Source organism: Gastrolobium bilobum, unplaced genomic scaffold, assembly GCF_033153095.1.
Source record: "Gastrolobium bilobum isolate Gb01-03AN ecotype WA unplaced genomic scaffold, APGP_CSIRO_Gbil_v1 utg50887, whole genome shotgun sequence".
Taxonomy (NCBI): domain Eukaryota; kingdom Viridiplantae; phylum Streptophyta; class Magnoliopsida; order Fabales; family Fabaceae; genus Gastrolobium; species Gastrolobium bilobum.
The window spans coordinates 146,165-163,699 of record NW_026897800.1 but is presented as its reverse complement, the minus strand read 5'-3'; the positions used below and the strand labels follow the sequence as shown (position 1 = coordinate 163,699).

At 31.2% G+C, this 17,535-nt stretch overlaps 1 protein-coding gene across 1 annotated transcript; it reads left to right on the top strand.

Moving 5' to 3' along the window:
- Positions 1–6,577: 6,577 nt before the first annotated feature.
- Positions 6,578–9,502, top strand: LOC133310445 (EPIDERMAL PATTERNING FACTOR-like protein 5). Its single transcript, XM_061511383.1, has 3 exons — positions 6,578–7,344; positions 7,499–7,542; positions 9,068–9,502. The coding sequence occupies exons 1-3, from the start codon at positions 7,212–7,214 to the stop codon at positions 9,293–9,295; spliced, it is 405 nt and encodes a 134-aa protein (XP_061367367.1). The 5' UTR covers positions 6,578–7,211; the 3' UTR covers positions 9,296–9,502.
- Positions 9,503–17,535: the final 8,033 nt, after the last annotated feature.

The window sequence follows — 17,535 nt, the reverse complement described above, 5'->3', positions numbered from 1 at the left end:
ATTTTTTTCTTCCTGCTTTTTTTTTATAAAAAAAACACTTTTTGAAAAAATTCTATTTGAATGCTTGTTTTTTAAAAAAGCATAAGTCATAAAAAAAAAATCTAAAAACCTGTTTTTTTTTAAGCTAAAAATTTTAGCTTTTAAAAAAAGTAGAAGTCAAAAGCTAATTTTTTTTTTCAAAAATCAAATATTTTTTAAAATTTTAAATAGCTTTAACTTTTGTAAAAATTACTTTTAAAATAAGGAAGACATAATTTTTTTTTTTAGACACCAATACAAACGGGCTCTAAATAATGCGTGTCAAAAACATCACGTATGATATAATTTATTATAAATGGAATGCTCATAACTAGTGTTTGAAAAATCCAATACACACTGACTTGCTGAAAGTAACTATGATTAGATAATATAATATTAATAGTACTATAGCCTAACTTAAGAAGCAGGAAGAAGAAGAAAGTTACTTTCTCAAAGCATTATTCATCTTCTTATCCATATATGCAACTAAACACTACTCGAATTGGACTATTGCTTGCAAAATCAAGGGGTTCTCCTAAATTTGTAGGTATGATATCATAGCCTTATATGGCATGGAAATTGAATTGCCCACAATCCTAGGTTGTTACCAAAATTGTTTGTTTAGATAAGTAAAATACCGCTCAAGGTTAAAGACAATAAATTAAAAAAAAAAAAGAACATTGCACGGAAATTATGTTAATGAAAGTAAAAATGATAAAACATGTTGATAGTTTAGAGACAAAAACCATAATTTTGCATATATAAAGGGGAATGCTACTCTCATTTTACATGAGAGTAGTTATCTCATATTATAGAGAGAAGTCACGTGAGATCCATCATTAAAGGATAAAAAAAGAAATAAAAAAAGAGTGGATGAAATTTTCGAAATAAGATAACATATGTTAAATGAGAGTAGTATTTCTTATAAATAAACTTGCCGTGAAACTACTACGTACAACCCATGAGAAGATCATGAGTATCCATTTCCTACAAGGGGTAAATAATTTCATAGCACACGATGGAGAAAGAGGTCAGAGAAGGATTCTTGTGTCAAAATCAAATAAATTCATGGAAAAAGGAAAGAAGAAAGAAACTGTCAGCTTTATTCAAAGTTGAATAATTGAGAAAATAAGGACATATATAAGGACAATTGCCTGCACATTTCACCCCTCACATTTCCTATATGATCACTATCAAAGCTCAAGGTGTGGTGGGACAACGATCAATTTTGAACTTGAAAATCATACGATTTGATGGAAACTGCTGCAGACAATGATATCTTGCTGTTAACAGCGGGCCTCAACAGTGATAGAGATTGAGAGAGAGAGAGAGAGAGAGAGAGAAGCGCATAGAGGCATTGAATGACCTTGCATGAGAACAAGAGAATGAAAACAACTAAGTTGCAAAGGTAGTGAAGTTTTTCCTTTTCTCCACATATGTTACTCTATCCACCGAGCCTCACTCACAATGCAACAAATCTTGTTTTATTGATCACAAGTTTTGACACAACAGGGCAAAAGAATATAAATAGAACCTGCAGTATATGTATATTATGTTTTGTGTACGTAATGTGTTATAAACTAAAAGCGCCGTACTTGTCCATTCCTTTCCATAACATACGGGTCATGTTATGGATTTACCTCCTTTAGTTTCTTGTCTTCATTTCATAGATCTAATTAAAGCAACGGGAGAAATTGGTACATTGTAATTCTAACATGACAATGCACGATACTTGATCAGTATCTTGGACATATATGTACTAAGAATCTCCCCAATAAAATGAATTTACATAGAAATGAGAATTGAGAAAAATAAAGAATTAATATCGAAGAAAAACTAATTGAAGAATTAATATTTACTGAAGAATTAATATTATTGACCAAACAGGCCATTCGGTGCTAAAGTGTTAAGGATAATTAGATAAACAGGCTCATTAATTAATTATGCGATTATTTATTTAAAAAATTTATTCTATCATAGGATTTGGTTGTAATTTTTCTAAGACTTCATTACATACCATATTAATTTCGTAAAGTATTGAAATCCTTCTTCTTTTTTCTTCCTTTCTTTTGGTCTAATTTTGACAAAAAAAAATTGGCCTAATTAACCTTCCACACAATAACGAAGGAACTACAGAAGATTATCTTGGAGTAATTCTCAGGGGATATGCATGAGTCGAATCGAACTGAATTTTATAAAAAAACTGAACTGAATTGGTTTAAATTGTTCGATTCGAAACTTGTTCAGTTCAGTTCAAAACTGGTTCGGTTCGCAAGTGGTTTGGTTCGGTTCGAAACTGGTTCAGGTCGACCATATTTTGAAAAAAAAAATTAAAATATAAAAAAAAAGTTATAAAAATTAATTTGGTTCGGTTTGAAAATGGTTCGGTTCGGTTTGAAACGGTTCAGTTCGGTTCGGTTCAAAACGGTTCGGTTCTTAAACTGGTTATAAAAACCGGTTCGGTTCATGAACTGGTTCGTTAAAAACCGGTTCGGTTCATGAACTAATTTTTAAAAATTGGTTATTTTAAGGGCAGTTCGGTTCGATTTATGGTTCGGTTCAATTTTTTGGTTATTTTGCACACCCTTAGACTACTTCTCTTTTGATCTATTACAAGGTTTTTTTTTCCTTCCAAATTCTTTAGACATACTATATATAAATTAATTCTTATTCAATTCATTGTTCTTTTTTATATTTTATAAAAATCTAAATCTTTTAACATTGTGAAGGTTCTCAACTATTGATTTTAAATTTACTTACCACTAATTAAATCATCTAGGTGAAAAATCATCTAGTCTAAATCAAGGGCATTATAATTTCATTTATATTATCGGACAAGCCCTTTATTCTCATCCAGAACTTTTGGTGATCACTAATTAAAATCTATCCTCTTGTAGATGAATGGTTCTAAATTATGGTCAACACAACTACAAGTTGTCACAATCCCTAAACCAACAGCTGCCAGAATAGCTACTTATCGTTATCTTGATTCCATTGGTTGTTTATGTTAGTAACATATAGATGCATGTTTATGCATTTGTCGTTATCATCGTGCACGAATGCGTGTATCTAGCTATTAGGCTAGCCATTATTAAGATCATCATCAGAATTAGAATCATTGGCATTTATTTTCAAAACAGACTATATTTCAATTAAGCTAAATTCGAACATATTTATGTGAGAGGAAAACCTTGTTCATGATACAGCATGCGTTTATTAGAGACTTTAAATTTAGTGACTATAGTTTTGCACCCTTGCTCCAAAGCCCTCTTTTTTTAAAATAAAAAAATAATAATTATGTAGCCATATGTAACTTTTTTTTTCAATATGTTTATTTGATTAAAAAAATTATATTATATATATATATATAAAATATAATATAATATAATAAGATATTAAGAGGTATAATTAATATTTTACCCAACTTTAGGGGCGGGGAGAATGATGAACTAATGAGTAATAATATTCATTGAAATGATTATACAAATATTCATCCATATACAAATACTACACATAGTGTATTTTAGGAGTGTTTTAAAATTCGAAGTGGTCATTGGTTCAATCGAATTTACTATTCACATATTAAAAAAATATAAACATATTACTTATATTAAAAATTGACTTAAGAAAACTATCAGCTTCAAAAAATAAATTGATTTTCAATGATAACAAATATTATATATTTTTAGACTTTTAGCTCTAGACCATATCTTAATATTGGATTAAAATTGCAATGTAAGCTAAATGCATCTTTTATGCCTTGACATAACAGAGATAAAATAAATCATGGTAACAAATAGTAGGCATGAAATATACACTAAAAAGAAAGTGTCCACCGTTGAGATGAGACCATCAGTGTTTATCCCCACTTAACTTTTTGAGATCATCATAAGATACAACCAAATTACATAAACGAATGCACTAATCCCAAATACCTTCTTATTTTCACCTTACTTTTTGGGGACAGATTATATTTACAAACTTTTTTGTTTACAAACTCTTACAAACTACATTAAGTACGACCGATCATACTTTAATCATGCAGTGTACGACCGGTCGCACTTAGTATAATTTGCAAAAAAAGTTTGTAAACGGATCTTATCCCTACTTTTTAATCATACTTACCATAAAATATGAACATGATTTAATTAAAGAGTTCTCAGCAACCAAAAAATAAAATAAAAGATATACAAAAAAAGAAGAGGATCAACCGGTCTAACTCAGTTCAACTGGGTCACCAAGTCGCTGGGTCTCAATTGGGTCAACTGATCCAAATCGAGTAGACTGTAGAACCGGTCCAAATGATCGCTCGGACCGGGGAATCCACTAGGTCACCAAGACCTAGGTCGACCCGGTCGGTCCGAGCCGATTTTTAAAACACTGCATTTTAGTCATTGTATCTTCTACATGTTTTGTTTGGAAATCCCATTCAATTCCTGCAACAATTTTCATTTGTACATTTGTTTTATTTCATGTTTTGGGTGGAGCATAGATGTGTTGCAGCTTTTGTGTGGCATAATCTGAAATACTGTGCTGAGGAGGGTTTGTCAATTACCATGGACTTTTGGTAGAACTGGCCTTAAATATGGATTGTGATACATGAGGTATATAGTTGGGAGTGCATGTTCTTTTTAGTGGAAAGTGAAAACAATAGGGCCCTCATTTTCAAATTAAATCCTTACAAATGAACGGAAGGGAATATTAACATGTGATTTCCGAATAGCAGTGTGATGAACTGTAGTAAATGGTAAGATGTAATGTAACCCGACCAAGATCAAATAATCTTTAATATTAGAACAAATATATGTTCTTGAGGGATCTAATTTAGTAAATTAGACCTAATTCAATCAATATCACCAAATTATGTTTCCAATAAAATAAAATAAAATGCCAAATTAAGGAGGAGAAACTTCAACCCATTATAGGAAATCCTATCCAAAATGGATATCACATGAAAACCATTCTGAAATTTGTGAAAAGAAATTAAAGTTAGAAATTTAAGTCCAATTATTGGTACTATGCAGTTGAAGACCCTAATGCACCAGTGCAATTTATAGAGCAACTGAATTACATAAATGGGAACAGATGCCACAGATAGAACACAAATAAGATTAAGCATCAAACATTTATTTTCTAACGTGATATTTGTTCATACCTCCTTGTTCTGGAATCTGGCTAGCTAATTGATGGTCTTGTTAAACAGCCATTTTGACCAGCACCCATGACTTTGCTTTCTCTTGTAGTCTTATGTGCCAAATTGGTCAGAGATAAGGGCTTGATTGCTTCTCGGGTCTCTGTCCCTAACAAGCCGGGACAACGATTGTTTTGCTGGCAAAATTTTATCGGAATGTCATATTTTCTAAAAAATTTGCTAAAACACCACGTCACCTAAAAAACGCTATAACATCTAGCGTTTTAGGTTTGGACAGGTGATAATGAGTTTGAAGCCACATAAATTTGGTGATAATGAGTTTGAAGTCACGTAAATTTGCTGAACAGTCTAGTATTTTTCAACCATTAACACCCAATGAATTAATCAATTCTATATTGTTTATTGGAAAGTATTTGATATAATTGTATTGGGCTAATAACGGTAGGTTTGAATCATGCAACTGTTAAATATTTTTCATGCTTGTAGTATTTGAAAAAGTAAATCGTCTTTATTGTTTATTATATTTTTCAAAAAGAAAACAAAAAATAAATTATCATTGCCTGACACATTGACTGATTGAAAAATACTGAACTGTTCAGTGAGTTTACGTGATCTCAAACTTATTACTACATGTCCAAACATAAAATGCTTTTATAACGTGACATTTTGAAGAAAAAAAAATTAAAAAGCGTAACATTCCGATAAATTTTTGTCAATAACACTGTAAAATGGTCGTTGTTTCTGAAAAGTCACTACCCATCATCCTCACACGTGCATCGCCAGAGGCTATTCTTGTAAATAATAGGTGGTTCTTCCGCGTGAGAGCTGGCCCACTTTCTAAGCTACACCTAGCTGCTAGAGGCATCGATGCAACAAGATGTGCAGTACATTTTCAACATCTTGTACTTTTTCCATTCCCAAAAAGTCCAAGTGGAAACGTGGTAAAACAAAATATTGTATTTATATGAATTATTAAGTACATAATCAAACTTTAATGCAAGTACCAAAATATTCCAAACCATTCCATCTCTCAATAGGGGTTGAAACTTGAAAGTTGAAACTGCAATGTAGATATAAAATGGTTCAGTCTTTGAGTCAATTATTTTAATATCTCAATAAGAGAACCATACAAATGCTTGGTTCAGAGAGTGGAAAAAGAAAAAAAGAACCACGCTTAAGATAATTTGTGTCCTTGTATAAAAAGATTAGTGGTTATAATGAATCCAAATGCCAAACTGCTGTCCCAATAATTTATAGGTAGCTTGACATTTTATTGAAAAAAATGAACTATTAATGAAATGACAGTAGAAAAGAACATGGAAGATGCAGTTAAAAAAAAGAATCTGGTTAAAATTTAAAAGCTTTTTCTCAAGTTTCTGTCTGAGAACAAAAACTATATACAGAAGGCAAAATAGCAGAGGAAAACAGAGGAAATCAGAGGGTAAGGGTTGGGGTTGTTATAGTTTTTCTGGGTTTGGGAATCGTTTAAAGACAGAGAAGAAAGCCTGCTAGAGAATCCGAGACCCAAACATGGTAAAGCTTAGGAAGGGATGATCTGCATAGATTCACCTTTATTTTTCTTTCTTTTTTTAACCTCCCTAAGTACTGTGCAAACTACTCTGCCACAACCCACACCCCATCAGATAAACCGGACCATTCCATCCAAATTTTCCACCTTTCTCTTCTTTCTCTACTCTCTCTAGCTACCTGCATCTTTATTACACACCACACTGAAAGAAGATAAAGTAGTGAGAGAGTTGAAAAAAGGGTGTCATTTTATCTATCTCAGACAAATGAGCTAAAAGTGTTAGGTAATTTGTTTAGCTTGATGTTTGCATGGAACGTACTAGCCCTGGATGTTGTAAACCCTATTATTGGTTTATAGCTTCAAACACTACTCTTCATAGGGTCAGATTTTAAAGAAAGAGTGTGTGTGTGTTTGTGTGGGGGCGCGTGCTTGTGTCAGTCATATATCTCCCACCATCCCAGTGGTGCTGCTCTAGGGGTTTTCTGAAGTTTTTTTTTTTTTTTTTGTTTGTTCATGGAGAGGAAGAGAAATAACACTAGACTTGTAAACAAAACCCAGCTTTGTAACAGTGTGTGCTTCATTTTCATGCTCTCAATTTGCACACTGATCTTCACAAGTACTACTGGCTCCGCCAATACATGTCTAGGTATGCAATTCTTCCACACCCTTTTTAATCTGACATTTACACAATGAATTATCCACCTCTATAAAACTTCTTAACCCTATATGATACTATTTCAAATGATAGATTTATGACATATTCATTTAATTCATACCCCTTTGTCCCTTCTCCATTGCAGATACTAGGCGTCCCATGTTTGCCAAAGCTGATAAAGATTTTCAGGTATAGACTAGTCCTATTCTTTATCCATCCAGCACAAACATGTTTACTAATTACTATTTCTCTATGTCCCTGGCTTATCTTTAACTATTGCATGTAGCATCAAATTAAAACAACACTTGTTTTTATTTTAATTATGCTAAATAGGTCTAACGGTAAAGATTTAGATTTTAGACTTGAGACAGAACTTTTCAATTGAAATTATATGCTTAATAAAAAAAAAAGGGTTCTATTTTTTGGTCTAAAATAAACTAGTGATGGACGACCATGGTTGTGGTTTTGTGCAAGTAAACTGTGGAAGTTTGAAACTGTGTTATGCAACTGAAACAAGCCTTGGATGGTGACAGTCTTCAAAATCTCACTCCTCACCTCATAGTTACACAGACACACTGATAGAACTAACAGACACTGGCTAAAATGCGCCAAAATAGGTTCAGGGGTGTCCAGGGACACGTGGGTGGTGGTACCATGTGCAGCCATTGGCTCCACCGCTGTTGGCTTATCCACACTATTCAATCATGTTCAACATCACCAGCGCAACACGCTAACGGTGCACGTTAGAATCAAACAAGAAATTGCCTGTTGCTCACCGCGACTCGAATCTTGGTAACTTGCGCCTACTGTACCTGCTCAGCGTCTTCACCGCAAAACTACGATACTACTAGTATTTCTTTTTTATCTCCCTTTTTCAAAAAAATAAAAAAATGTGTGTAAACTTTTTCAAATATTTTAATTCGATCACGTTTTTTAAAAAATTTCATGATAACATTTTCCTACTATGATAGCCGAGTCATGTTCATACGGATGCATGTTAGCTTGTTTCAATGTATATGTTGCTGATTTGGATGTAGCCCACCTTATCACAACACATCCATGCTAGAGATAACGAGGTTCCACTTCAAGGTTACTAATTTTAATTGTCATTTCATGAATTGTTAAATATTTACTATTCACATTATCTGATATATTTATCATTATTTTTCATTTTAAAATTGATTGTTATTGGATAAAAAGAAAGGGGATGAAAGTTGTAATTAGGGGGTTTAAATTGTCCCGGCCAGGTTAGCCTTTGGTCAATGTAGGTTAGATATATGTAAAATATTTTGAGTTTAGTATGAGCTATTAGCCTTAACCTAGCCTATATTTGAATATCAAAAGACTTTACCCAAGCCTATCAACTTGTTTAAGCCTTCAATACTTATTAAGACCTTAAAAAAACATAAAATAGTATTTTTATTAATTAAAATTAAATAAATTATTTTATTTCATTTTATTTTAATTAAAATAAATAATACATCATAGACAGAGATTATTATTTCAGATCTTGTAAAAGTAGGTCCAAACCATGTGTTCTAAACAAGTTTTTCAAGGTACAAGCATGTTTTATTTTACTAAATATATTATGCTAGATATGATGTAATATTGGTCGGATTGTGAGTCCCTAATAAAGCATTTGACCTATTTACATCCCCCGTTGTGATTATCTTAACCGAGAATTGATTATCGGTTAATTATGATTTTTGGTCAGGAAGTTGAGAAGGAAAATGGACAAGGAAAAATAGAGGTATCTATGGGTTGGCCAAGGAGGCTTCTAGGTGGGCCTGGGTCATCGCCGCCACGGTGCACCTCCAAATGCGGCCAGTGTACACCCTGTAAACCAGTCCATGTGCCGGTGCCGCCAGGGACGCCGGTGACTGCCGAATACTACCCGGAGGCATGGAGATGCAAGTGTGGCAACAAGTTGTACATGCCATGAATATATTTTCTCTATATATGATGTATTTAATTTTGTTCAGTCATATAGTTCACTTTAAGGACTATAAAGATTCCCGTCACTTTGATCAGTTATGGATTAGCTTTTAGCTTGTGGTAGATGTCGGATATGAAAACAGAGTACAAAACTTGATTTGATGTGAAATATATAATATGAATATATATATTTTCACACTGATATATTAATGTTACTAGCAGTAAAATTATGTTGTTACATATTTGGTTATATGGATTTTTTTCGTCAGTTGTCTCTTCCTATTGAACTTTTTAATGCATCAAGTGGTGGAATCTGGGAAGACAAGTTCATTCAACAGGACCATTTGCAGTGTCAGTTCCTTTTCTGTTGCCAGATATTAGTGGTCTGAACTCTGAAAGTGTTGCCAGCACTTTGCAGCTTCTTTTAGTTTTATCCCTCTTGGCTTTATTTGTTTATTTTATTAAGAGATTTCATGCATCAACAGATTGAATTAGTACACAGCAAAAATTAAAAGACATTTAACAACACACCCCATTATGGTTTACATGTAACATATGACATTACAAAAAACATAAGATACCTATACTATCTCTTACAAAACTTTGTTTCTGGTATTTAACAGCTGCCATGTCTCTTAATAAGTTTCCACGACTATTTCGTATAATTTCATAATAAGTGTATATTCCAGTATTTAACTTTTTTTTTTTTGAAATAATCGTATTATGAAATTCTATATGAATCTCTTGTAAAATTCATTTTCTGCAGTATTACTTTTAAAAATAATGCTTTAACACAATTAATTGATTCTTATTAAATCAAATATAATACTTAATAACTCATTTTTTAAAATTTTCTGATCAAAATTTTTATCAAAAAGTGTAAACAATGTGACTGAAATGAAATGCATGATGTGAAGGAGAATGACATTGTTTAACTTATTTCGCTGGTCTGTTCTCATATATGCGTTGACTGATTCTGCGTAATACCATGAGTAAGATAGTAGTGCTGAAATCAAGTTTTTACCATCTTTTTACTTCAATTTCAACAGAACATTAATTAACCATTAATATAAGAAAAGTGAGCGTTAAAGAAAAACCCATATGTGTAATATCACCAAGGCTGCTCAAGTAAAGTTTTTATGTTCTTTTTACTTCTATATTAATCACATTAAATTAAATACTAATTCTTATAGGTTATATTTATAAATTTTTTATTTATAAATTTAACTATGCACTTGAGTAATTGTATTCTTCGAAGCATATAGTTGAGTTTGTAAATAAAAAATTTATAAATATAACTTTTTTCTTCCTGTATATATTATAAAAAATGTGTGTTCACTATACAAATCAAACAGGGATTTAGTGAGTATCCTTTTAAAAAACATAAATTATATCTTTGTAGCATTTTCAACTATGTATTTTTGAAAATACATATTTATAATACTAGAGTTAAAAAAATTTCACTTTTCATGTCGTAGTTAAAAATTATGCATTCTTAAAATTACATAATTAAAAATTATTAAAATGATATAAACTTGTATCCTTTAAAATTACAATTATTTTTCCATCAAACAAATAGCCCTTTTCTGAAATAGGATGTAAATATTTTAAATGAAACAAAACAAATTTCAAAAGTGAGCAATGAATGATTCCAAAAGTAACTGAAGTGAAACATCAAGATCACAAGCTTTGGATAGGTCAAGATTTGGCAAGTAGGACCCATGCACGGTCAACCTTAGGAAGGTGATGCTTTAATTATGGGACAGAGGAGTTCATTCATAACCAACAAACAGTGATAAAGTATTTGGAAAGATTATTTTCGCATTGAAAGCTCAAACCAGAAGTGGTGGCCAAATTTGGACACGACACCACCCCTTTCTACATTAGGGCCTTGAGTCTATGTGCAGAATTGTCTAACTTCAACCGGTGATCACGGGAGAACAATATTATACCGCATGTTTTGATTAAATTTTTTTTAAATATTTTAAAAAATTGGGAGAGTTAAAAAAACAATAACCATTTTTTTAAAAGTAATATTTTTCAAACATAGATAGTTGTGCCTTATTTTGGAAAAAAATTAGAAGGTCTTCTGAGTATATTTTGATGAAGTTCTAATTTATACTATTTATTTCGTTGTATATGTGATTTTATTTGTTATGACTTATTATAAACCACTTAAATTATTAATAACATTCAATAATTCATGAACGTAACCACTTAAACTGATTTACGCATTATTCCTTTTCAAGACATAACCTTTTAAGTGCGAGACTACTTTCTTCAATCATATAATAATAAGCATAAATCCTCATATTTTGAAGATAGGGGTTACTGGTTAGTACCCTTCCAGAGATGTTGTGAAACCAATAACTTAATGCATGTGAGTGTAACCATACTCTGTATGAAATTCTATGAATATTTGAAGAAGTAGATTCCACCCTCCACAACTCATTATTATTATTATTTTGAAAAAAAATACGTGCCGCGGTTCTCACTTTATGGGACTTATTAATTATTTTATATTATTAATGCAAAATTATTTTAAAGGGTTCGCTTTTTCTGTAGTTACTGCAGATAAGTTATATGCAGTAAGCCCAATACCTATGAAGCACCGACATTTCAAAAACCCTAACGTGTCGTGTCCGACACTTCGCGATACTCTCGGACACTCCGACACTCCAACACGCGTTATTGAAATTCAAAAAATGGTTCAAAGGTTAAATTGTGTTGAGTTTTTAGTTCCAACTGTTAGATTCGTTAGATTACGATTACCATTTTATTAGTTTAATATAAATATTTGAAATATCTTATGTTTCTTTGCAAAATTTATGAATATTGTAAGTTTAGATACATTTTTTTGTTAAATTATTGAATATTAAAGATAATATATACTACATAAATTAAATATATTATTTAATATCTAAACGTGTCCTAACGTGTCAAAATTTAACATTTTTTAGAATTAACGTGTCGGAGTGTCGTGTCGTATCGTGTCACGTGTCCCGTGTCAGTGTCGGTGCTACATAGCCCAATACAACGTCGTTTTGGGGCACAAATCATGGTGTATTTTTAATTTTAATTTATTTCAGGGTTATTATAGTCTTTATAATTATAATTTTTTAATCTTTCAATACTAAAACAACGTCATTTTAGAAGGAAATACAGATAACTTATCTGCATTAATTGGAGAAATAATTTTATGTATTTTAAAAGTGCAATTGATGTTGTCGAACACTCCAACCCATATCCTCGCCATTGAAATTTATAACGCCAACCACTAAACCACAATAATTTATTAAATTTTATTATATTACCATACAACACTTAAATTATTTTTTCTATCTTAACATATAACAAAAATAAATTCTAAAAAATTTATTTTAAAATAATTTTCCTGAAATTTGATTTCATCAAAAAATTCATAAATATAATTTTTTTAATTTATTTTATTTATATTGGTTTTCGAAGGAATTCGTTTTTCGTCGAAAAATTTATAAATATAATTTTTTATTTATTTATTGTTTTATAAAGTTTTCGACGAAATTTTTTCCGTCCAAAATGTTCGACTGAATTTGATTTCCATTGAAAGATTAACAAATATATTTTCTAAAAATATTTTAACGGAATTTATTTTCCGTCGGTAATTTTTGACAAAATTCATTTTCCTTCAAAATTGCCGTGGTCAATTTTGACGGAATTCTGTCAAAAATTGAGATTTTTCTAATAATGTGTCTTAAGAATTGTACCGTTAATGTAAAATTATTGTATTATTCTTGCATTATTGTTTCATGCGTAAGTGAATTAAAAAAATAAAAGGTATAACTTTTTTTTTTTTAACATAATTTAGTGGATAATAAAAATTCAGAATTTTAACTACCAAAATAAAATTCCAGAATTTTATCATTTCTCTTAAATTTTTATTTTCAATACTTGTACTATTCGTTTTCTCTTAAATTGAATTCTATATACTTGTACTATTCTAAAACTTAAATAAAGTATAATTTCTCATATTATCCGTTTTTTATTCGTTTAATTTAGTAACGAAACCGACCTTGACATTTGTCGTACACTTCGGTTTCATTTAGTCAATTATGATCTTTAAATTCTAATATGTGGATACTATATAGAGTTCAATTTAGAATCGACAGTTGATAATATATAGCTCATTTGAAACCATTTAGGATTAAACCTTCGATTCAAGCCCAGGACATCTTGGACGTGCCTCGAGAGAATTTTTGCCATAATTTCTACACCCATAGATACCTACCTAGCTTAAAGGACAAAGCCTTAACAAAAACTTTAAAGTTGTGTTTGGTTGAAGCTTTTTGTGTAGATCCCTATCTATCTCAGTTTGGCAATCCACGTTGCCTTTGTTTGGTTGAAGAGAAACAATATTTTAGCTATCAAACTCACTTCCCCATCCATTCAGGAATGCATACAAAAATGGAAGGAAATCACTATTGAACTTTGTCATTTGTAGTGTGGTATTTGGAGAAAACCATCTAAATGAGAAAAGGTGAAGGACAAACGTGACCATATCACCCCCTCTTCTGACTACTATCATCTCAGACTAACCCTCCACTACCAAAACCCAAAGTATATATCTGAAATAAAAATATCATACTAAATGGCGACAACATCACTAAAGCATCTACTTGTTATGGTGGAAGGTGAGGTAACTCAATCTCAGCTTTCATTCTAAGTTTCACTCCAGTGAAATCTGATGCGCTATTCGAGTGGTCTCCTTGCGCTGATTCAATAGCAGCTGGGTCGTGCTGAATGAGGGAGAAAGCCCAAGGTTCGGATAAAACCTTTGATCAACGGTCAATGTGTTCATTTCTCGAGTGGGAAAGGGGAATCCAAAGAAAGGAAGATAAAGAGTCAAACAAAAAGTTGTTTTTATGTTATGAAAAAAAAATTTGAGAACACAAGATCTCTTTCACCCTTTGAACTTGGAGACAGACAGAGATATGGAAGCTTAGATGAATGGCGCAACTGATAACCAACGGCATCCTAACCATTATTTTATTTATGCAATAGTTGTTCTCGTTGAAATATTGTAAGGTGGTGTTTGGTTCAGGGAAACCAAAAATTTCCCCATGCAAATGAAGATGGTTTTCTAGAAAGCACTTGTTTGGTAGAGGGATTCAACCAAGTTCCATCAATCACAAATGCATACCATTCCTAGATTTGGTCATCGATAACCAGGCATTGTCACTGTTTGCAAAGCCAAGTTGGGGGTGGTTTTTTTTAGGAAAGCTGGGTAAGTTGCACTGTGTAAAAATAAAGGAGACGAACATATCCTGTGAAAAGATATTTTTATCGACCTTGTGTGGTCAGCAAAGCCCGTGTGAAGTGATTCAGGTTAGAAGCTAAAACTTCGTTGTGTGGGTTGAAGTGCAAATCTCCAGACGGTGAGGCTTGATCGGAAGTGACATTGTTGTTCATCAAATCTTCAACCTCTCCCCTTTTAGAACCCACCTTTATGGTGCTTTTGATCCTGTTTTCTGTAACTTGGAAATAGTATCTGCAAGATAAATTACAATCAGCATTCTACGGATGGATTACTATAATCAAGACAACCCTGCCATATGTTTATGCAACCTGCAAACTTTCAAGCAGTACCATATCATTGTACCATTCATCACACCATATCAAATATAATACAAAACAAGCGTGGTGATAGTAGTTTCATCAAATATACAAAAACCCTATGTTTAGGACCTCGAGCGGACGATGCAATAGGCCTGGTCACCGACTTTGGAGGTAGCAAAAGAGGAAATGGTCACCGACGAATTTTTTTTTTTCGAAAGTGGGAAATTACCGTTGGAAGACAAATGGCAAACGCACCTACTTGTTTTTAATAAAGTAACTAATTCGGGGTTATATTAGTAATTATATCCCTTTTACCCATCAATATTTTTTCATCAACTAAATATACATTTTAAAAACCTTTATCAATTTGCCTGGTAATATTTAGCCCAACCAAACAACTTTTTTTTAACTTTCCTACCTAACTCACTTTCCAACCATTTCCCTATCAATTACATTTCCCTAGTATTCAAAAAAAATTTCCTCGACGAAACGCCACCTAAAGGTTATTTTGTAATTTCATCCCATTTTTTCATCAATATTTTCTCTTCAACCAAACATATACATAATATATTTAACCAAATTTTCCCAGTAAATTTTTTTCCAACCAAACAATTTTTTTTACATTTTCCTACCAAACTCACTTTCCAACCATTTCTCTATCAATTATATTTCCTTAGTATTCAAAAATTTTCTCCTCAACCAAACGCCCCTAAATATCACATGCCCTCCACTATCTTATAAAAGGGTCTTTCCCAATCACTTTTGATTTCGATGTTTCATTTTTAGCGTTGGCAAATTTCCCATCTTCCCAATGTGGTCAAAACCTCCTAAATCTCCTTATACACGTCTAATATCAATACGAGATTTTCTTATATACTTCTGGAGGAAGAAAAACGTTTATCCAATTAAAACGTTTCAAATGTTGTCATCATATAAGTTCTGAATTTTTCATAACTATCATATACCATGGTCTCGTGGGACATGTATACAGATGTGGTCTACTAGTCTTCATAAAAATTTGAGCCCGCTGAACCCGTAATTTACGAAGCAAAGGGATTCGTCGACCTTTCTAGCTGTTTGCTAAGCTTACAGCTATGATTTCCACATGAAGTAGCCCCTCGGAATGAGGATTCACTTTTGCTTCGGCCTTTAAATTATGATAAGAACATTTTCACAGGGGGATTATGCCCTATTATGTGTCCTTAATTTTCCAACCATCATTTGTACCTCTTTAAATTATTAGAAAATAATATAAATTATTAAAAAAATCTTCATTTAACACCTTAAAATCGGCCTTTAAAAATTTTGATTCTTTACTGCAAGCTGTGGCGCCTCCCTCTGCCTAGGTATGCCAACCACTCGAAGCTGTGGCCCATTTCTTATTTGGTGTCCAGTGCCCATTAGCCCGCTTATACCCATTTTGGGCCTTATCTTCAAGAGGAAAGCAATTTATAGTGAATTGGTTGTTCTCAACTTAAATAATATGGTAAATAGATAAAATAAATAATTTAAAAATAATAAAATTAATATTTTAAAATGGTAATAATAAAAATGGAAAGGAAAATAAAAATTAAAACATAATTAAAATACAATTAACTAAAAAAAGATAAAAGACACAAAAATGAAGATGAAATATTTTGAATTATTGTCTTTATATTTTTTATTATCTATTATTTGATTTCCCCCTTTAACATTATTTTTGTGGTTTATTTTATTTTTTGTGAAGTGTTGTTAACGAAAATTTTTCTCAAAAATAATAAAAATTACTCATCAGAATTATTTATAACATTGATTGTATGATACATCGTTCTCAAGTATTATATGTATCACAAGGGTTTTTGTGTGGTTATATTATCTTAAATCATGTGATAAGGTGAATTTAATTTTAAAAAAATTAAAATTTTCTCATAATTAATATAAATTTTATAATTATTTAATAAATTTGTTTCGAAGTTTTTAGTTTCTCATAAAGGTTTATGCACAACAATGCTATCTTAGAATCAATTAATTTTCAAAAGACCCTTTTTCAAAAATATTAGAAATAAAATTAATCTATCCACAAATATGTTTAGGCTTTTTAATTTTTTTACACAATTTTTTTTTTTTGGTAGACTTTTTTACACAAGAAATTTTATTCCTACTTCGTAGAGTACTGTACCTTTTCCAACACCTACTATGAGAACGAATATCTACCAAAAGGTAGTTTTTTTTTTTGAATTATTAAGGTGGAGCATACTTTTTAAAAACTTATATTCAACATTAAAATTTTCATTTAAAGTCTATATTTCTAAGAATAGTTTTATAAAGCAGGAAATTAACGCTTCTTGGAACAATATATTTTAAATACATATTAAAACATCAAATTGGTACATATATAAATTTAAAATGTCATACAACCACTCTCAATTCAAAAAGTACCATAAAATTTTTAATTAAACTAATGTCTAATAAATATAACATAATTCAAACTGAATTATATTTAAGAATCTTTGGTTTACCGTTTCGTTCTCAAGACATCTCAATTTGAAAGTGAACTTTTTCGATATGTTATTTAACATTTTTCAGAGCAATGTATTTTATATTTTTTTAATAACTTATTTGCAAGCTTTATTTTAAATGGGCCAGTCTAATAAAATAAAGTAGGTTAATTTT

Coding starts and splice junctions, on each gene's coding strand:
- LOC133310445 (XM_061511383.1), top strand. CDS start 7,212: ATGGAGAGGAAGAGAAATAACACTAGACTTGTAAACAAAACCCAGCTT. Junction 7,345..7,498: donor CTCCGCCAATACATGTCTAG/GTATGCAATTCT, acceptor TCTCCATTGCAG/ATACTAGGCGTCCCATGTTT. Junction 7,543..9,067: donor AAGCTGATAAAGATTTTCAG/GTATAGACTAGT, acceptor ATTTTTGGTCAG/GAAGTTGAGAAGGAAAATGG.